General features: G+C 43.1%; 1 protein-coding gene across 1 annotated transcript in view; it reads left to right on the plus strand.

The window, feature by feature from the left end:
- Positions 1 to 21,896, plus strand: part of LOC140150210 (uncharacterized) — a 186,253-nt gene that overhangs the window by 150,727 nt on the left and 13,630 nt on the right. Inside the window, exons 26-44 of the mRNA XM_072172216.1 lie at positions 296 to 547; positions 3,996 to 4,058; positions 4,185 to 4,498; positions 4,722 to 4,869; positions 5,092 to 5,154; positions 5,282 to 5,595; positions 5,857 to 6,004; positions 8,162 to 8,224; positions 8,351 to 8,664; positions 8,888 to 9,035; positions 9,257 to 9,319; positions 9,447 to 9,760; positions 10,022 to 10,169; positions 12,331 to 12,393; positions 12,520 to 12,833; positions 13,057 to 13,204; positions 13,426 to 13,488; positions 13,616 to 13,929; positions 14,190 to 14,317. Of these exons, the coding sequence (XP_072028317.1) occupies positions 296 to 547; positions 3,996 to 4,058; positions 4,185 to 4,498; positions 4,722 to 4,869; positions 5,092 to 5,154; positions 5,282 to 5,595; positions 5,857 to 6,004; positions 8,162 to 8,224; positions 8,351 to 8,664; positions 8,888 to 9,035; positions 9,257 to 9,319; positions 9,447 to 9,760; positions 10,022 to 10,169; positions 12,331 to 12,393; positions 12,520 to 12,833; positions 13,057 to 13,204; positions 13,426 to 13,488; positions 13,616 to 13,929; positions 14,190 to 14,317 (3,382 nt within the window). The remainder of the gene's footprint in view (positions 1 to 295; positions 548 to 3,995; positions 4,059 to 4,184; positions 4,499 to 4,721; positions 4,870 to 5,091; positions 5,155 to 5,281; positions 5,596 to 5,856; positions 6,005 to 8,161; positions 8,225 to 8,350; positions 8,665 to 8,887; positions 9,036 to 9,256; positions 9,320 to 9,446; positions 9,761 to 10,021; positions 10,170 to 12,330; positions 12,394 to 12,519; positions 12,834 to 13,056; positions 13,205 to 13,425; positions 13,489 to 13,615; positions 13,930 to 14,189; positions 14,318 to 21,896) is intronic.

A 21,896-nucleotide genomic window follows, 5' to 3' on the forward strand; every position in this document is an offset into this window, starting at 1 on the left:
AAAGTAGCGTGATCCGGTAACCAAGAGAATTACGTAACCACTTCGATGCTGAATCCCTATGGCGTTACTTTTACGCCACTATGGAATACAGCCGACGAATTCAAAGGGTAAAAATTTTTTGCGCTTTGCGCGCATAGGCCCATCAAATAGCAATAATTTAGGACAAAATAGTTTGAAATTGAAGTTTTTCGGACACTTTGCTTGCGAATATTCCAGGAAAACGGCAACAAAGTATGCTCGTCATCCCTAGATTTTAATACATCCGCTGCCACTGATTCCCTTAATTTTCTTGCAGCTTGTTTGGATTGCCCTAGCGGTAGTATATATGATGAATGTGGCAAACCGTCACCTGCTTGTGGAGGTGACCATTCTCAGCTGGCGTGTGATCATCTTGTAGAAGGTTGCTTTTGCCAAGACGGAATGAAGCAGCTAGCCGATGGAACTTGTGTTGACGAATCGGAGTGTCAACTAACCACTATATCAACTGCAGCAGCAACAACAGCCACACCGACGCCGACACCGGGCACATTTGCTCCTTCCACTCCAGGTACACCAGCTTTTAAGATCAATAGCGCTCCCAATGTACGCCTCTACTTAAAATGACATGAGATTTTACATGACATCAAACAACTGTAACCAATAAGACGATAACATAATATGCTGCTCTTGGGTAACGGGAACAAAAAAAGAGTTTAAGCCATGCAATGTATGTATATTGAAATGAAACTAACAATTAAATGCGCGAACTGCAGAAAAAAATCTGAAACAATGCCGAATGAACCAACACGAGAATTGAATCCCAACCTTCTGTGTGTTAGACATAATAATCAGCCACTAGACTACCTGGCCTCTATCTCTTTTATAGATTGCTGAAACCAGTAGCTAATATAGCCACATGTATATGGTCAATTCTAGCCAAAGCGGGACAAAATTCTCTCTGGGGACTATTTAAAAAATGTTTTCCTTTTCAATTCTAGACTTATCAAATGAGAAGATCATATCTAGTGAATCATCAGGTGGAAGTGCCATCGGACTGAAAAATAACTTTTCTTGCTAGACCAAATAAAGTGTTAAATGCGCATATGCATGTTACCCACGAATTAAGCCTTTTTCACCTGTTGTACGCCATAAGATTTCACTTTCTTTAATATCGTTCAATATTTTACAATGGAAATTGATGGGGTTGACAGGGTGACCCAATCTGTGTGAATAAGATATAGGCCTAATAAATTTAAAACTAGGGTTTGATTATACCAACACTTGGAATATGTGATATTTCACTCTTGAGGCGAGTCGGAGCGGTGCCTAAGCCAGCGGTATTTGTGCTCAAATAATGAGAAAAAGCCCATGCATACACTCACAGGAATTTGTTAAATACGCGATATCCGGTTTGTCCTGTTATTTGGCAATAACTGCAATGCATTCTGGGAATTGAAGTGTTATAAACTTTTGGCTTCCTTTATTTCCCTCAAGATCCAAGTATTACCCTGCAGAAATAAACTGTATTATAAAAAAAAGCGCAGTGATTTATAGTGCGCTACGCACAGGCACAACGCCTAGACGTTGATCCACAAGCCTCAGGACACTTTACAGGTTGTCTCTGACCACTACGGCCCCACATCATTCCATAAACCATTAAACAACAATTCAGGGACTTTGCTGCTACAAGAGCGCACACCCTATACATGCCACAAATAACCATCGCAACCAGGATCAGCTCCCCGAGTTTCGTACGGGTTACAACGAGACAATTAGCAGTAAGTTCCTTGTCCAGGGGATTTCAAGCTAACTCAATTTGTCCACGAGAGCGTGCTAGGCACCGCCAGAGTTCGAACCCGCAACCTCTCGCACCATAGTCGAACGCCTTATTGATTGAGCTAACTTGACTGCAAAACAAATAGGAAACAATATGGCCTGAAGGCTCCGACTTGCCTTAATAAGAACACCTAAATTTAATGTGTCTGGAATAATTGGAATAATTGGAAAGTAATCATGGTAATTGAAATTATATAAATCTGGGGTACCTCTCTGGCTAATTTCAGTAAATGCAAATCTATTTTAATGCACAACTGTGAATCCAACTCTAAAATGTAACTTTAACTCTGAAATCTGTTGTCATCGTTTTGGAAACTTTCTTAAATTTGCGGTCAAATTGTCAAATTTTGTTGCTCTAGGATAAACAGATTTGGAAAAAAGTACTTTTTAAGTCATGCGTTCAACACAGAAAATACACAGTTTTGGTGATTTTGATCATTCTATCTTGCAGTCTTTTCCATTTTCTTCCAAAATGTCATTCGCAACAGCGTCATTTGAATGGTATAATTTGCATTTTTATTTCTCTAAACGTAATACAAGTAAATTTATATGTCTTCTAATTTGTATATCAAATCTACCGCAACCCCGAAAACTTAAGGATGCTAAAATTTAAACATCATAATACTCTCTGAACGCCGGATTTGCTTACTTTTTTCATCACTGTAAGGGATCTAAAATGAGCGTTTATGGCGTTTCGACAGTATTTTTGTGGGACATGAGAGCACCTCATACGGAACGAATTGCATTCTTAATACGAAGCGTGATATCAAATAATTTTCATTTTTTGAAAATCACGATATAATACAAATTTTAAGACAAAATATAAAAAATTGATATATTTCAAATTTTTGATATATAACAGTCCCCGAAGTAAATTTCATAAATCTAATGATATATTCTTAAAGTGTATGTAGCTGGGAGGAAAAGCCGACGATCAATTGAAAATTTTGACCTTTCATATTAAAGATATGGATTTTTTTCCCAAAAAGACCAATTTTTTTGGTGTTTTGGGAAAAAAATCCATATCTTCAATACGAAAGGTCAACATTTCCCACCTACATACACTTTAAGTATAAAGCATCAGATTTATAAAGTTTACTTCGAGTACTGTAAAATATCAAAAATATCAATTTTTAATGATTTGCCATAAAATGTGTATTACGTTGCGAATTTCAAAAAATCAAAATTATTTGATATCAGAAGGACCTTCTTCGTATTCAGAATGCAATTCGATATGTCTGATGTGCTCTAATGTCCCACAATAAATACTGTCCAAACGTTCATACCCCTTCCTTAAGTCTTTCATGAAATTTAACAATATGTATTAAGAAAATTGAATCGTATTTTCACTTTAAAACTTAATTTTTTTTATTTAAATATTTGTTGCATATTTTGCATGCATTAGAAAGCATAGATCAAAGTGTATTTCTTTAAAAACAACGTTTTCATTCAGACCGTCAAATCGGAATTTTAAACATATCCGCCCTTATTTGATATGACAAGCACAATTCGGGCCAATATGCCTTTATAGGTTAAAGACCACTAATAGGCCTGGGCGATACATTGAAATACGACGAGGAACTATTTGTTTTCATGGCATTCGAAAAGACTGCATTAAAATCGCTGAAATTGATCAAGTTATATAGCCAAAAAGTACTTTTTAGAGTTTGATGCTTCAAAATGGTACATTTTCTCTCATTATATGACATTTTTGATGTAATAGTACCAAAATTCATACGCACGGCTTCGGTTTTTAGTAACTAGTCGCCCTATCATATTGTAACTTTCAGCTTCGAGGGCGCACTGTCATTTTAAGGTGTTTACGGTTCAGTGCGTTAAAACAAGAAAAGTCTCAGGTCAACCTATGTTGAATTTTTGATCATTTGACATCTAAATCATATAGTTTCACCTGATATTGGTGGCATTGAACTGTGAGAGTTCTGAATATGAGAAAATTCCACCCGAAATTAGGCATTTTCCCATTGAAACACGTGTAATACATAATTAGTGGTATTTAACCTATAGCTACGTTAAATTTTAATTGAAGTCGCAAAAGTAAATGAAAAACTGACATGCCGTGAAACCTCCCTGCAGTCTTGTTGCATCAAATGAACTGTACATTTTTGAATATAATAAGAACATATTCTATACTACTGTGTATACGCTATTTCCATTTACAGCAACCACACCTGCAGCTACGACACCATTCACAAGATACACAACTATTGCAGTAACTACTGTAGGTAAGATAACACTGTCAAAATCGTCACTAATTCTCTGAAAGGTCACATTGATATTGTTTCCTGAATGACTTCATATTTTGTTTTCTTTTCAATCCTATCAAAATGCTCTTGTGTTTTTCATTTCAGTTGTGTGTGAGGAACCACTTGGAATGGATAGTAACAACGTACTGATTCCATCAGAAAACATCGTTCCTTCATCACTGGCACCAGGAGTAACCAATGAGGATTTGCGTCTGAATGGTCCTAATGCTTGGACACCTAGTCCTAATGATACTGAACCATCAGTCACTATTGATCTTAGCAAACCAAGTATAGTAACCGGTGTTATCTTGCAAGGTGGCGGACCTGATACAGATGACTTTGTGACTTTGTTTACTGTGGAATACAGTCCAGATGGAGAAAACTTCTTCCCTATTACCGATGCCGCTAATGAGCCAGTGGTATGTCGGTGTTCTTAATAGATTAGTTTATCTTAACGTGGGTTCCAATTGCATGCTTAAAAGCATACGAGTAAAGGTTAGAAGAAATGAGAAAACAAATATGCCTGAAATAGAGAAAAGATTTGATTATTATCAGTCTCTTTCTAGCAGCATATTTGAACTAATGGTTAATTAGGCCCAATATTTGCCAAAGAAACTGACGAGATTCTTTGTATATTTGTAGGTATTCACGGGACCATCAGATGACACCACAGAACAGAAAGTCTTCTTCCCAGAACAACTTGATGATGTTCAATTCATCAAAATCTTGCCAATTGAGTCTAATAATGAACCAAGTCTAAGATTAGAAGTGTTGGGATGTGTTGAAGAAAGTAAGTAGCATACCAAGTTTTATCTGACAAAATTAATACAAAATAAGATTAGCAAAAAGTTACGTCCAATTTCAATTGTGAAGTCAGACACGTAAACAAAATACTGAAATTTGTCTAAGATCATTCAGTAAAAGCCTGCTGTCGTCTTTTCGCGTGAAATATAATGTTAACTTTTGAGTACATATATTTATACTAATGAGTATCCGCTACTTTTATTTCCAGCAACCACACCTGCAGCTACGACACCAGTCACAAGATACACGACTATTGCAGTAACTACTGCAGGTAAGATAGCACCGTCAAAATCGTCACCAATTCTCTGAAAGATCACATTGATATTGCTTCCTGAATGAATGACTGTTCATGTTTTGATTTCTTTTCAATCCTATCAAAATGCTCTTGTGTTTTTCAGTTGTGTGTGAGGAACCACTTGGAATGGATAGTAACAACGCACTGATTCCATCAGAAAACATCTTTCCATCATCACTGGCACCAGGAGTAACCAATGAGGATCTGCGTCTGAATGGTCCTAATGCTTGGACACCTAGTCCTAATGATACTGAACCATCAGTCACTATTGATCTTAGCAAACCAAGTATAGTAACTGGTGTTATCTTGCAAGGTGGCGGACCTGATACAGATGACTTTGTGACTTTGTTTACTGTGGAATACAGTCCAGATGGAGAAAACTTCTTCCCTATTACCGATGCCGATGATGAGCCAGTGGTATGTCGGTATTCTTCATTGATAAGTTTGTTTTAACATTATAATAGGTTCCAATTGGATGTTGAAAAGCATATGATCAAATGTTACAGGAAATCAGACAACAATTGTGCCTAAAATTGAAAACACATTTCATTATTATTGAAATCTTGAGGAGTTAATGCGTCTTGATATGACAGGGCTAAAACTCTAGGCCAATTTAGCTATAATTCACTTAGGCCCAATATTCGCCAAAGAAACTGACGAGGTTCTTTGTATTTGTAGGTATTCACGGGACCATCAGATGACACCACAGAGCAGAAAGTCCTCTTCCCAGAACAACTTGATGATGTTCAATTAATCAGAATCTTGCCGATTGAGTCTAACAATGAACCAAGTCTAAGATTGGAAGTGTTGGGATGTGTTGAAGCAAGTAAGTAGCATACCAAGATTTATCTGACAGAATAAGATTAGTCAATATAGGTTAAAGACCACTAATAGGCCTGGGCGATACATTGAAATACGACGAGGAACTATTTGTTTTCATGGCATTCGAAAAGACTGCATTAAAATCGCTGAAATTGATCAAGTTATATAGCCAAAAAGTACTTTTTAGAGTTTGATGCTTCAAAATGGAACGTGTTCTCTCATTATATGACATTTTGATGTAATAGTACCAAAATTCATACGCACGGCTTCGGTTTTTAGTAACTAGTCGCCCTATCATATTGTAACTTTCAGCTTCGAGGGCGCACTGTCATTTTAAGGTGTTTACGGTTCAGTGCGTTAAAACAAGAAAAGTCTCAGGTCAACCTATGTTGAATTTTTGATCATTTGACATCTAAATCATATAGTTTCACCTGATATTGGTGGCATTGAACTGTGAGAGTTCTGAATATGAGAAAATTCCACCCGAAATTAGGCATTTTCCCATTGAAACACGTGTAATACATAATTAGTGGTATTTAACCTATAGAAACACTGAATTCTATGGATCTGATATTCGTCATGGAGACTTTTCTAGCTATTTTTTGCTTATTTTTCTCAATATTTAACTGTATTTGCCCTGGCAAGAAAACGTGCATCTTCTTCGACTACTAAGGTATGTTTTAGAACTCGTTGAGATAGTAACGGGTTGAGGGGGGAGACTTGTGGCATTAGTATTGGGTTTACGGCTGGTTTCTGTGATTTCAGGGCTTCTAAATTCAACAACTTTCGCTTGCCTGCGTATACATATAGAAAGCTTAATGATGATGAAAATCAATGTTGATGATCATATAGACATGCCACTTTGTTAATTAGACCCACATGCACATTTTGTTGGTGATTTCCTTGCCCTAAATAACGTACATAGGCCTATACGTGTAAATAGAGTATAAGCCTAGGCTAGGCATTTTGCTTAAGCTTTAAGGCGCATGCAAGGCCTATAGTCACGTGTAAAATAAAACCTAGTCTTTGTGTACACGTTGTCCATATGGGCCTCTACAGCATCCTGTGTGGCCTCACTCTATCCTGATTCAAGCCGGAACCCTAACTTGATCTATAACTCTATTTTAAACCCATATCTAATCCTCGGACCTAGCCGTATCTCTATCCCTATCCATGAGCCTAGCCCTATAAAAACCCTATTCCTAATGCGAACCTGACCCTAATCAACAATTCTAACACTAAACAGCAAGCCTAAATCGGAACACTAACCCTAAATCAATCTTAATCTGATCTGATCGTGCTAGGACAGGCTACAGATACGAATCTCCAGATATAGTCCTCGGTTGAAGCAAAAACAGCGAAACAGTCATCATACAGGGTGTCCAAAAATCAATGATATTATACTCGTCATGCTGTTTTCCAGAAATTTTCTTGTTAAAACATGTATTGCAAATGTCAATGTTTACATTCATGGCATTTTACCCGAGATTGGAGCACCTTTGTGCTTATATAGGTTAAAGACCACTAATAGGCCTGGGCGATACATTGAAATACGACGAGGAACTATTTGTTTTCATGGCATTCGAAAAGACTGCATTAAAATCGCTGAAATTGATCAAGTTATATAGCCAAAAAGTACTTTTTAGAGTTTGATGCTTCAAAATGGTACATTTTCTCTCATTATATGACATTTTTGATGTAATAGTACCAAAATTCATACGCACGGCTTCGGTTTTTAGTAACTAGTCGCCCTATCATATTGTAACTTTCAGCTTCGAGGGCGCACTGTCATTTTAAGGTGTTTACGGTTCAGTGCGTTAAAACAAGAAAAGTCTCAGGTCAACCTATGTTGAATTTTTGATCATTTGACATCTAAATCATATAGTTTCACCTGATATTGGTGGCATTGAACTGTGAGAGTTCTGAATATGAGAAAATTCCACCCGAAATTAGGCATTTTCCCATTGAAACACGTGTAATACATAATTAGTGGTATTTAACCTATAGCTACGTTAAATTTTAATTGAAGTCGCAAAAGTAAATGAAAAACTGACATGCCGTGAAACCTCCCTGCAGTCTTGTTGCATCAAATGAACTGTACATTTTGAATATAATAAGAACATATTCTATACTACTGTGTATACGCTATTTCCATTTACAGCAACCACACCTGCAGCTACGACACCATTCACAAGATACACAACTATTGCAGTAACTACTGTAGGTAAGATAACACTGTCAAAATCGTCACTAATTCTCTGAAAGGTCACATTGATATTGTTTCCTGAATGACTTCATATTTTGTTTTCTTTTCAATCCTATCAAAATGCTCTTGTGTTTTTCATTTCAGTTGTGTGTGAGGAACCACTTGGAATGGATAGTAACAACGTACTGATTCCATCAGAAAACATCGTTCCTTCATCACTGGCACCAGGAGTAACCAATGAGGATTTGCGTCTGAATGGTCCTAATGCTTGGACACCTAGTCCTAATGATACTGAACCATCAGTCACTATTGATCTTAGCAAACCAAGTATAGTAACCGGTGTTATCTTGCAAGGTGGCGGACCTGATACAGATGACTTTGTGACTTTGTTTACTGTGGAATACAGTCCAGATGGAGAAAACTTCTTCCCTATTACCGATGCCGCTAATGAGCCAGTGGTATGTCGGTGTTCTTAATAGATTAGTTTATCTTAACGTGGGTTCCAATTGCATGCTTAAAAGCATACGAGTAAAGGTTAGAAGAAATGAGAAAACAAATATGCCTGAAATAGAGAAAAGATTTGATTATTATCAGTCTCTTTCTAGCAGCATATTTGAACTAATGGTTAATTAGGCCCAATATTTGCCAAAGAAACTGACGAGATTCTTTGTATATTTGTAGGTATTCACGGGACCATCAGATGACACCACAGAACAGAAAGTCTTCTTCCCAGAACAACTTGATGATGTTCAATTCATCAAAATCTTGCCAATTGAGTCTAATAATGAACCAAGTCTAAGATTAGAAGTGTTGGGATGTGTTGAAGAAAGTAAGTAGCATACCAAGTTTTATCTGACAAAATTAATACAAAATAAGATTAGCAAAAGTTACGTCCAATTTCAATTGTGAAGTCAGACACGTAAACAAAATACTGAAATTTGTCTAAGATCATTCAGTAAAAGCCTGCTGTCGTCTTTTCGCGTGAAATATAATGTTAACTTTTGAGTACATATTTCTATACTAATGAGTATCCGCTACTTTTATTTCCAGCAACCACACCTGCAGCTACGACACCAGTCACAAGATACACGACTATTGCAGTAACTACTGCAGGTAAGATAGCACCGTCAAAATCGTCACCAATTCTCTGAAAGATCACATTGATATTGCTTCCTGAATGAATGACTGTTCATGTTTTGATTTCTTTTCAATCCTATCAAAATGCTCTTGTGTTTTTCAGTTGTGTGTGAGGAACCACTTGGAATGGATAGTAACAACGCACTGATTCCATCAGAAAACATCTTTCCATCATCACTGGCACCAGGAGTAACCAATGAGGATCTGCGTCTGAATGGTCCTAATGCTTGGACACCTAGTCCTAATGATACTGAACCATCAGTCACTATTGATCTTAGCAAACCAAGTATAGTAACTGGTGTTATCTTGCAAGGTGGCGGACCTGATACAGATGACTTTGTGACTTTGTTTACTGTGGAATACAGTCCAGATGGAGAAAACTTCTTCCCTATTACCGATGCCGATGATGAGCCAGTGGTATGTCGGTATTCTTCATTGATAAGTTTGTTTTAACATTATAATAGGTTCCAATTGGATGTTGAAAAGCATATGATCAAATGTTACAGGGAATCAGACCACAATTGTGCCTAAAATTGAAAACACATTTCATTATTATTGAAATCTTGAGGAGTTAATGCGTCTTGATATGACAGGGCTAAAACTCTAGGCCAATTTAGCTATAATTCACTTAGGCCCAATATTCGCCAAAGAAACTGACGAGGTTCTTTGTATTTGTAGGTATTCACGGGACCATCAGATGACACCACAGAGCAGAAAGTCCTCTTCCCAGAACAACTTGATGATGTTCAATTAATCAGAATCTTGCCGATTGAGTCTAACAATGAACCAAGTCTAAGATTGGAAGTGTTGGGATGTGTTGAAGCAAGTAAGTAGCATACCAAGATTTATCTGACAGAATAAGATTAGTCAATATAGGTTAAAGACCACTAATAGGCCTGGGCGATACATTGAAATACGACGAGGAACTATTTGTTTTCATGGCATTCGAAAAGACTGCATTAAAATCGCTGAAATTGATCAAGTTATATAGCCAAAAAGTACTTTTTAGAGTTTGATGCTTCAAAATGGTACATTTTCTCTCATTATATGACATTTTTGATGTAATAGTACCAAAATTCATACGCACGGCTTCGGTTTTTAGTAACTAGTCGCCCTATCATATTGTAACTTTCAGCTTCGAGGGCGCACTGTCATTTTAAGGTGTTTACGGTTCAGTGCGTTAAAACAAGAAAAGTCTCAGGTCAACCTATGTTGAATTTTTGATCATTTGACATCTAAATCATATAGTTTCACCTGATATTGGTGGCATTGAACTGTGAGAGTTCTGAATATGAGAAAATTCCACCCGAAATTAGGCATTTTCCCATTGAAACACGTGTAATACATAATTAGTGGTATTTAACCTATAGAAACACTGAATTCTATGGATCTGATATTCGTCATGGAGACTTTTCTAGCTATTTTTTGCTTATTTTTCTCAATATTTAACTGTATTTGCCCTGGCAAGAAAACGTGCATCTTCTTCGACTACTAAGGTATGTTTTAGAACTCGTTGAGATAGTAACGGGTTGAGGGGGGGAGACTTGTGGCATTAGTATTGGGTTTACGGCTGGTTTCTGTGATTTCAGGGCTTCTAAATTCAACAACTTTCGCTTGCCTGCGTATACATATAGAAAGCTTAATGATGATGAAAAATCAATGTTGATGATCATATAGACATGCCACTTTGTTAATTAGACCCACATGCACATTTTGTTGGTGATTTCCTTGCCCTAAATAACGTACATAGGCCTATACGTGTAAATAGAGTATAAGCCTAGGCTAGGCATTTTGCTTAAGCTTTAAGGCGCATGCAAGGCCTATAGTCACGTGTAAAATAAAACCTAGTCTTTGTGTACACGTTGTCCATATGGGCCTCTACAGCATCCTGTGTGGCCTCACTCTATCCTGATTCAAGCCGGAACCCTAACTTGATCTATAACTCTATTTTAAACCCATATCTAATCCTCGGACCTAGCCGTATCTCTATCCCTATCCATGAGCCTAGCCCTATAAAAACCCTATTCCTAATGCGAACCTGACCCTAATCAACAATTCTAACACTAAACAGCAAGCCTAAATCGGAACACTAACCCTAAATCAATCTTAATCTGATCTGATCGTGCTAGGACAGGCTACAGATACGAATCTCCAGATATAGTCCTCGGTTGAAGCAAAAACAGCGAAACAGTCATCATACAGGGTGTCCAAAAATCAATGATATTATACTCGTCATGCTGTTTTCCAGAAATTTTCTTGTTACAACATGTATTGCAAATGTCAATGTTTACATTCATGGCATTTTACCGAGATTGGAGCACCTTTGTGCTTATATAGGTTAAAGACCACTAATAGGCCTGGGCGATACATTGAAATACGACGAGGAACTATTTGTTTTCATGGCATTCGAAAAGACTGCATTAAAATCGCTGAAATTGATCAAGTTATATAGCCAAAAAAGTACTTTTTAGAGTTTGATGCTTCAAAATGGTACATTTTCTCTCATTATATGACATTTTTGATGTAATAGTACCAAAATTCATACGCACGGCTTCGGTTTTTAGTAACTAGTCGCCCTATCATATTGTAACTTTCAGCTTCGAGGGCGCACTGTCATTTTAAGGTGTTTACGGTTCAGTGCGTTAAAACAAGAAAAGTCTCAGGTCAACCTATGTTGAATTTTTGATCATTTGACATCTAAATCATATAGTTTCACCTGATATTGGTGGCATTGAACTGTGAGAGTTCTGAATATGAGAAAATTCCACCCGAAATTAGGCATTTTCCCATTGAAACACGTGTAATACATAATTAGTGGTATTTAACCTATAGCTACGTTAAATTTTAATTGAAGTCGCAAAAGTAAATGAAAAACTGACATGCCGTGAAACCTCCCTGCAGTCTTGTTGCATCAAATGAACTGTACATTTTTGAATATAATAAGAACATATTCTATACTACTGTGTATACGCTATTTCCATTTACAGCAACCACACCTGCAGCTACGACACCATTCACAAGATACACAACTATTGCAGTAACTACTGTAGGTAAGATAACACTGTCAAAATCGTCACTAATTCTCTGAAAGGTCACATTGATATTGTTTCCTGAATGACTTCATATTTTGTTTTCTTTTCAATCCTATCAAAATGCTCTTGTGTTTTTCATTTCAGTTGTGTGTGAGGAACCACTTGGAATGGATAGTAACAACGTACTGATTCCATCAGAAAACATCGTTCCTTCATCACTGGCACCAGGAGTAACCAATGAGGATTTGCGTCTGAATGGTCCTAATGCTTGGACACCTAGTCCTAATGATACTGAACCATCAGTCACTATTGATCTTAGCAAACCAAGTATAGTAACCGGTGTTATCTTGCAAGGTGGCGGACCTGATACAGATGACTTTGTGACTTTGTTTACTGTGGAATACAGTCCAGATGGAGAAAACTTCTTCCCTATTACCGATGCCGCTGATGAGCCAGTGGTATGTCGGTGTTCTTAATAGATTAGTTTATCTTAACGTGGGTTCCAATTGCATGCTTAAAAGCATACGAGTAAAGGTTAGAAGAAATGAGAAAACAAATATGCCTGAAATAGAGAAAAGATTTGATTATTATCAGTCTCTTTCTAGCAGCATATTTGAACTAATGGTTAATTAGGCCCAATATTTGCCAAAGAAACTGACGAGATTCTTTGTATATTTGTAGGTATTCACGGGACCATCAGATGACACCACAGAACAGAAAGTCTTCTTCCCAGAACAACTTGATGATGTTCAATTCATCAAAATCTTGCCAATTGAGTCTAATAATGAACCAAGTCTAAGATTAGAAGTGTTGGGATGTGTTGAAGAAAGTAAGTAGCATACCAAGTTTTATCTGACAAAATTAATACAAAATAAGATTAGCAAAAGTTACGTCCAATTTCAATTGTGAAGTCAGACACGTAAACAAAATACTGAAATTTGTCTAAGATCATTCAGTAAAAGCCTGCTGTCGTCTTTTCGCGTGAAATATAATGTTAACTTTTGAGTACATATTTCTATACTAATGAGTATCCGCTACTTTTATTTCCAGCAACCACACCTGCAGCTACGACACCAGTCACAAGATACACGACTATTGCAGTAACTACTGCAGGTAAGATAGCACCGTCAAAATCGTCACCAATTCTCTGAAAGATCACATTGATATTGCTTCCTGAATGAATGACTGTTCATGTTTTGATTTCTTTTCAATCCCATCAAAATGCTCTTGTGTTTTTCAGTTGTGTGTGAGGAACCACTTGGAATGGATAGTAACAACGCACTGATTCCATCAGAAAACATCTTTCCATCATCACTGGCACCAGGAGTAACCAATGAGGATCTGCGTCTGAATGGTCCTAATGCTTGGACACCTAGTCCTAATGATACTGAACCATCAGTCACTATTGATCTTAGCAAACCAAGTATAGTAACTGGTGTTATCTTGCAAGGTGGCGGACCTGATACAGATGACTTTGTGACTTTGTTTACTGTGGAATACAGTCCAGATGGAGAAAACTTCTTCCCTATTACCGATGCCGATGATGAGCCAGTGGTATGTCGGTATTCTTCATTGATAAGTTTGTTTTAACATTATAATAGGTTCCAATTGGATGTTGAAAAGCATATGATCAAATGTTACAGGAATCAGACCACAATTGTGCCTAAAATTGAAAACACATTTCATTATTATTGAAATCTTGAGGAGTTAATGCGTCTTGATATGACAGGGCTAAAACTCTAGGCCAATTTAGCTATAATTCACTTAGGCCCAATATTCGCCAAAGAAACTGACGAGGTTCTTTGTATTTGTAGGTATTCACGGGACCATCAGATGACACCACAGAGCAGAAAGTCCTCTTCCCAGAACAACTTGATGATGTTCAATTAATCAGAATCTTGCCGATTGAGTCTAACAATGAACCAAGTCTAAGATTGGAAGTGTTGGGATGTGTTGAAGCAAGTAAGTAGCATACCAAGATTTATCTGACAGAATAAGATTAGTCAATATAGGTTAAAGACCACTAATAGGCCTGGGCGATACATTGAAATACGACGAGGAACTATTTGTTTTCATGGCATTCGAAAAGACTGCATTAAAATCGCTGAAATTGATCAAGTTATATAGCCAAAAAGTACTTTTTAGAGTTTGATGCTTCAAAATGGTACATTTTCTCTCATTATATGACATTTTTGATGTAATAGTACCAAAATTCATACGCACGGCTTCGGTTTTTAGTAACTAGTCGCCCTATCATATTGTAACTTTCAGCTTCGAGGGCGCACTGTCATTTTAAGGTGTTTACGGTTCAGTGCGTTAAAACAAGAAAAGTCTCAGGTCAACCTATGTTGAATTTTTGATCATTTGACATCTAAATCATATAGTTTCACCTGATATTGGTGGCATTGAACTGTGAGAGTTCTGAATATGAGAAAATTCCACCCGAAATTAGGCATTTTCCCATTGAAACACGTGTAATACATAATTAGTGGTATTTAACCTATAGAAACACTGAATTCTATGGATCTGATATTCGTCATGGAGACTTTTCTAGCTATTTTTTTTTTATTTTTCTCAATATTTAACTGTATTTGCCCTGGCAAGAAAACGTGCATCTTCTTCGACTACTAAGGTATGTTTTTAGAACTCGTTGAGATAGTAACGGGTTGAGGGGGGGGGGAGACTTGTGGCATTAGTATTGGGTTTACGGCTGGTTTCTGTGATTTCAGGGCTTCTAAATTCAACAACTTTCGCTTGCCTGCGTATACATATAGAAAGCTTAATGATGATGAAAAATCAATGTTGATGATCATATAGACATGCCACTTTGTTAATTAGACCCACATGCACATTTTGTTGGTGATTTCCTTGCCCTAAATAACGTACATAGGCCTATACGTGTAAATAGAGTATAAGCCTAGGCTAGGCATTTTGCTTAAGCTTTAAGGCGCATGCAAGGCCTATAGTCACGTGTAAAATAAAACCTAGTCTTTGTGTACACGTTGTCCATATGGGCCTCTACAGCATCCTGTGTGGCCTCACTCTATCCTGATTCAAGCCGGAACCCTAACTTGATCTATAACTCTATTTTAAACCCATATCTAATCCTCGGACCTAGCCGTATCTCTATCCCTATCCATGAGCCTAGCCCTATAAAAACCCTATTCCTAATGCGAACCTGACCCTAATCAACAATTCTAACACTAAACAGCAAGCCTAAATCGGAACACTAACCCTAAATCAATCTTAATCTGATCTGATCGTGCTAGGACAGGCTACAGATACGAATCTCCAGATATAGTCCTCGGTTGAAGCAAAAACAGCGAAACAGTCATCATACAGGGTGTCCAAAAATCAATGATATTATACTCGTCATGCTGTTTTCCAGAAATTTTCTTGTTAAAACATGTATTGCAAATGTCAATGTTTACATTCATGGCATTTTACCCGAGATTGGAGCACCTTTGTGCTTATATAGGTTAAAGACCACTAATAGGCCTGGGCGATACATTGAAATACGACGAGGAACTATTTGTTTTCATGGCATTCGAAAAGACTGCATTAAAATCGCTGAAATTGATCAAGTTATATAGCCAAAAAGTACTTTTTAGAGTTTGATGCTTCAAAATGGTACATTTTCTCTCATTATATGACATTTTTGATGTAATAGTACCAAAATTCATACGCACGGCTTCGGTTTTTAGTAACTAGTCGCCCTATCATATTGTAACTTTCAGCTTCGAGGGCGCACTGTCATTTTAAGGTGTTTACGGTTCAGTGCGTTAAAACAAGAAAAGTCTCAGGTCAACCTATGTTGAATTTTTGATCATTTGACATCTAAATCATATAGTTTCACCTCATATTGGTGGCATTGAACTGTGAGAGTTCTGAATATGAGAAAATTCCACCCGAAATTAGGCATTTTCCCATTGAAACACGTGTAATACATAATTAGTGGTATTTAACCTATAAGGCCCCACACCGCTAATTAAAGTGTCCAATTGAAACACACGTGGAAATGAGTCTTTTCTTTGCCTTCCCCGCAAGGCAACACCCACAATAAGCAAGCAAGATTGCAAGGATAGCGAATAGAATAGTGAACAAAATAGTTTATTTGTGTGATTGAAGTTGTGATGCAAATGTTCATGAGTGGCCAGTTCATAATTAGCCCTTTGATCTCAAAAGAATTTTGACCTCATTGTGTTACCTTAACCACGTTGGTCCTAACATGAATGTTTCCACAGTGAAGTTGATAATCCAATGTTGGTTGCCATTTTCATGTGTGGCCCTTTTTTCAATGCAGCTTATTTTTTAACTGAAATGACATTTGACCTTTGTTGAACGTCACCATTACAATGAAGCGTCCTGCAGTTAAGGTATGACCTATATACATCGGGTGGCATTGGCAAGTTGGCAAATACCAGTATTGGACTGTTTATATGAGACAAAATGTTACTCAGACCTAAAATAGCTGTTAAGGATGCTGATGTGTTTGTTCATTTGTTACCATATATGTGACCATCCAACTGAGCCCTGAAGTCACCAATCATCATTTTTGAGATATTCAACCAAAATATTCTGTTTGACCAGGTGTGACGACCGCCGCTCCACCAACGACAACCGCTCTACCACCAGGTGTCACGACAGCCGCGCCACCAGCGACAACTGCTCTACCACCAGGTGTCACAACCGCCGCTCCACCAGCGACAACCGCTCTACCACCAGGTGTCACGACAGCCGCTCCACCAGCGACTACAGCTCTACCACCAGGTGTGACGACAGCCGCTCCACCAGCGACTACCGCTCTACCACCAGGTGTAACAACAGCCGCTCCACCAGCGACAACCGCTCTACCACCAGGTGTGACGACAGCCGCTCCACCAGCGACTACCGCTCTACCACCAGGGGTAACAACAGCCGCTCCACCAGCGACTACCGCTCTACCACCAGGTGTAACAACAGCCGCTCCACCAGCGACAACCGCTCTACCACCAGGTGTGACGACAGCCGCTCCACCAGCGACTACCGCTCTACCACCAGGGGTAACAACTGCCGCGCCACCAGCGACAACAGCTCTACCACCAGGTGTGACGACAGCCGCTCCACCAGCGACAACCGCTCTACCACCAGGTGTGACGACAGCCGCTCCACCAGCGACAACCGCTCTACCACCAGGTGTGACGACCGCCGCTCCACCAGCGACAACAGCTCTACCACCAGGTGTGACGACAGCCGCTCCACCAGCAACAACCGCTCTACCACCAGGTGTGACGACAGCCGCTCCACCAGCGACAACCGCTCTACCACCAGGTGTGACGACAGCCGCTCCACCAGCGACTACCGCTCTACCACCAGGTGTAACAACAGCCGCTCCACCAGCGACAACAGCTCTACCACCAGGTGTGACGACAGCCGCTCCACCAGCGACAACCGCTCTACCACCAGGTGTGACGACAGCCGCTCCACCAGCGACAACCGCTCTACCACCAGGTGTGACGACAGCCGCTCCACCAGCGACTACCGCTCTACCACCAGGTGTAACGACTGCTGCACCACCAGCGACAACTGCTCTACCACCAGGTGTGACGACCGCCGCGCCTCCAGCAACTACTGCTCTACCACCAGGTGTGACGACAGCCGCTCCAACAGCGACAACCGCTCTACCACCAGGTGTGACGACAGCCGCTCCCCCAGCGACAACCGCTCTACCACCAGGTGTGACGACAGCCGCTCCACCAGCGACAACCGCTCTACCACCAGGTGTTACCACCGCCGCTCCACCAGCGACAACCGCTCTACCACCAGGTGTGACGACCGCCGCTCCACCAGCGACAACAGCTCTACCACCAGGTGTGACGACAGCCGCTCCACCAGCGACAACCGCTCTACCACCAGGTGTGACGACAGCCGCTCCACCAGCGACAACCGCTCTACCACCAGGTGTGACGACAGCCGCTCCACCAGCGACTACCGCTCTACCACCAGGTGTAACGACTGCTGCACCACCAGCGACAACTGCTCTACCACCAGGTGTGACGACCGCCGCGCCTCCAGCAACTACTGCTCTACCACCAGGTGTGACGACAGCCGCTCCAACAGCGACAACCGCTCTACCACCAGGTGTGACGCCAGCCACTCCACCAGCGACAACCGCTCTACCACCAGGTGTGACGACAGCCGCTCCACCAGCGACAACCGCTCTACCACCAGGTGTTACCACCGCCGCTCCACCAGCGACAACCGCTCTACCACCAGGTGTGACGACCGCCGCTCCACCAGCGACAACCGCTCTACCACCAGGTGTCACGACAGCCGCGCCACCAGCGACAACCGCTCTACCACCAGGTGTCACGACCGCCGCTCCACCAGCGACAACCGCTCTACCACCAGGTGTCACGACAGCCGCTCCACCAGCGACTACAGCTCTACCACCAGGTGTGACGACAGCCGCTCCACCAGCGACTACCGCTCTACCACCAGGGGTAACAACAGCCGCTCCACCAGCGACAACCGCTCTACCACCAGGTGTGACGACAGCCGCTCCACCAGCGACTACCGCTCTACCACCAGGGGTAACAACAGCCGCGCCACCAGCGACAACAGCTCTACCACCAGGTGTGACGACAGCCGCTCCACCAGCGACAACCGCTCTACCACCAGGTGTGACGACAGCCGCTCCACCAGCGACAACCGCTCTACCACCAGGTGTGACGACCGCCGCTCCACCAGCGACAACAGCTCTACCACCAGGTGTGACGACAGCCGCTCCACCAGCGACAACCGCTCTACCACCAGGTGTGACGACAACCGCTCCACCAGCGACTACCGCTCTACCACCAGGTGTAACAACAGCCGCTCCACCAGCGACTACAGCTCTACCACCAGGTGTGACGACTGCCGCTCCACCAGCGACAACCGCTCTACCACCAGGTGTGACGACAGCCGCTCCACCAGCGACTACCGCTCTACCACCAGGTGTAACAACAGCCGCTCCACCAGCGACAACAGCTCTACCACCAGGTGTGACGACAGCCGCTCCACCAGCGACAACCGCTCTACCACCAGGTGTGACGACAGCCGCTCCACCAGCGACAACCGCTCTACCACCAGGTGTGACGACAGCCGCTCCACCAGCGACTACCGCTCTACCACCAGGTGTAACGACTGCTGCACCACCAGCGACTACAGCTCTACCACCAGGTGTGACGACCGCCGCGCCTCCAGCAACTACTCCTCTACCACCAGGTGTGACGACAGCCGCTCCACCAGCGACAACCGCTCTACCACCAGGGGTAACAACAGCCGCTCCACCAGCGACAACCGCTCTACCACCAGGTGTTACCACCGCCGCTCCTCCAGCGACAACCGCTCTACCACCAGGTGTGACGACAGCTGCACCACCAGCGACAACTGCTCTACCACCAGGTGTGACGACCGCCGCGCCTCCAGCAACTACTGCTCTACCACCAGGTGTGACGACAGCCGCTCCAACAGCGACAACCGCTCTACCACCAGGTGTGACGACAGCCGCGCCACCAGCGACAACCGCTCTACCACCAGGTGTCACGACCGCCGCTCCACCAGCGACAACCGCTCTACCACCAGGTGTCACGACAGCCGCTCCACCAGCGACTACAGCTCTACCACCAGGTGTGACGACAGCCGCTCCACCAGCGACTACCGCTCTACCACCAGGGGTAACAACAGCCGCTCCACCAGCGACAACCGCTCTACCACCAGGTGTGACGACAGCCGCTCCACCAGCGACTACCGCTCTACCACCAGGGGTAACAACAGCCGCGCCACCAGCGACAACAGCTCTACCACCAGGTGTGACGACAGCCGCTCCACCAGCGACAACCGCTCTACCACCAGGTGTGACGACAGCCGCTCCACCAGCGACAACCGCTCTACCACCAGGTGTGACGACCGCCGCTCCACCAGCGACAACAGCTCTACCACCAGGTGTGACGACAGCCGCTCCACCAGCGACAACCGCTCTACCACCAGGTGTGACGACAGCCGCTCCACCAGCGACTACCGCTCTACCACCAGGTGTAACAACAGCCGCTCCACCAGCGACTACAGCTCTACCACCAGGTGTGACGACTGCCGCTCCACCAGCGACAACCGCTCTACCACCAGGTGTGACGACAGCCGCTCCACCAGCGACTACCGCTCTACCACCAGGTGTAACAACAGCCGCTCCACCAGCGACAACAGCTCTACCACCAGGTGTGACGACATCCGCTCCACCAGCGACAACCGCTCTACCACCAGGTGTGACGACAGCCGCTCCACCAGCGACAACCGCTCTACCACCAGGTGTGACGACAGCCGCTCCACCAGCGACTACCGCTCTACCACCAGGTGTAACGACTGCTGCACCACCAGCGACTACAGCTCTACCACCAGGTGTGACGACCGCCGCGCCTCCAGCAACTACTCCTCTACCACCAGGTGTGACGACAGCCGCTCCACCAGCGACAACCGCTCTACCACCAGGTGTGACGACAGCCGCTCCACCAGCGACAACCGCTCTACCACCAGGTGTTACCACCGCCGCTCCTCCAGCGACAACCGCTCTACCACCAGGTGTGACGACCGCCGCTCCACCAGCGACAACCGCTCTACCACCAGGTGTCACGACAGCCGCGCCACCAGCGACAACCGCTCTACCACCAGGTGTCACGACCGCCGCTCCACCAGCGACTACAGCTCTACCACCAGGTGTGACGACAGCCGCTCCACCAGCGACTACCGCTCTACCACCAGGTGTAACAACAGCCGCTCCACCAGCGACAACCGCTCTACCACCAGGTGTCACGACAGCCGCTCCACCAGCGACTACAGCTCTACCACCAGGTGTGACGACAGCCGCTCCACCAGCGACTACCGCTCTACCACCAGGTGTAACAACAGCCGCTCCACCAGCGACAACCGCTCTACCACCAGGTGTGACGACAGCCGCTCCACCAGCGACTACCGCTCTACCACCAGGGGTAACAACAGCCGCTCCACCAGCGACTACCGCTCTACCACCAGGTGTAACAACAGCCGCTCCACCAGCGACAACCGCTCTACCACCAGGTGTGACGACCGCCGCTCCACCAGCGACAACAGCTCTACCACCAGGTGTGACGACAGCCGCTCCACCAGCAACAACCGCTCTACCACCAGGTGTGACGACAGCTGCACCACCAGCGACAACTGCTCTACCACCAGGTGTGACGACCGCCGCGCCTCCAGCAACTACTGCTCTACCACCAGGTGTGACGACAGCCGCTCCACCAGCGACAACCGCTCTACCACCAGGTGTGACGACAGCCGCTCCACCAGCGACAACAGCTCTACCACCAGGTGTGACGACAGCCCCTCCACCAGCGACAACCGCTCTACCACCAGGTGTGACCACCGCCGCTCCACCAGCGACAACCGCTCTACCACCAGGTGTGACGACCGCCGCTCCACCAGCGACAACCGCTCTACCACCAGGTGTCACGACAGCCGCGCCACCAGCG

The sequence above is a fragment of the Amphiura filiformis genome, chromosome 4 (assembly GCF_039555335.1).
Source record: "Amphiura filiformis chromosome 4, Afil_fr2py, whole genome shotgun sequence".
NCBI classification, from domain to species: Eukaryota; Metazoa; Echinodermata; class Ophiuroidea; order Amphilepidida; family Amphiuridae; genus Amphiura; species Amphiura filiformis.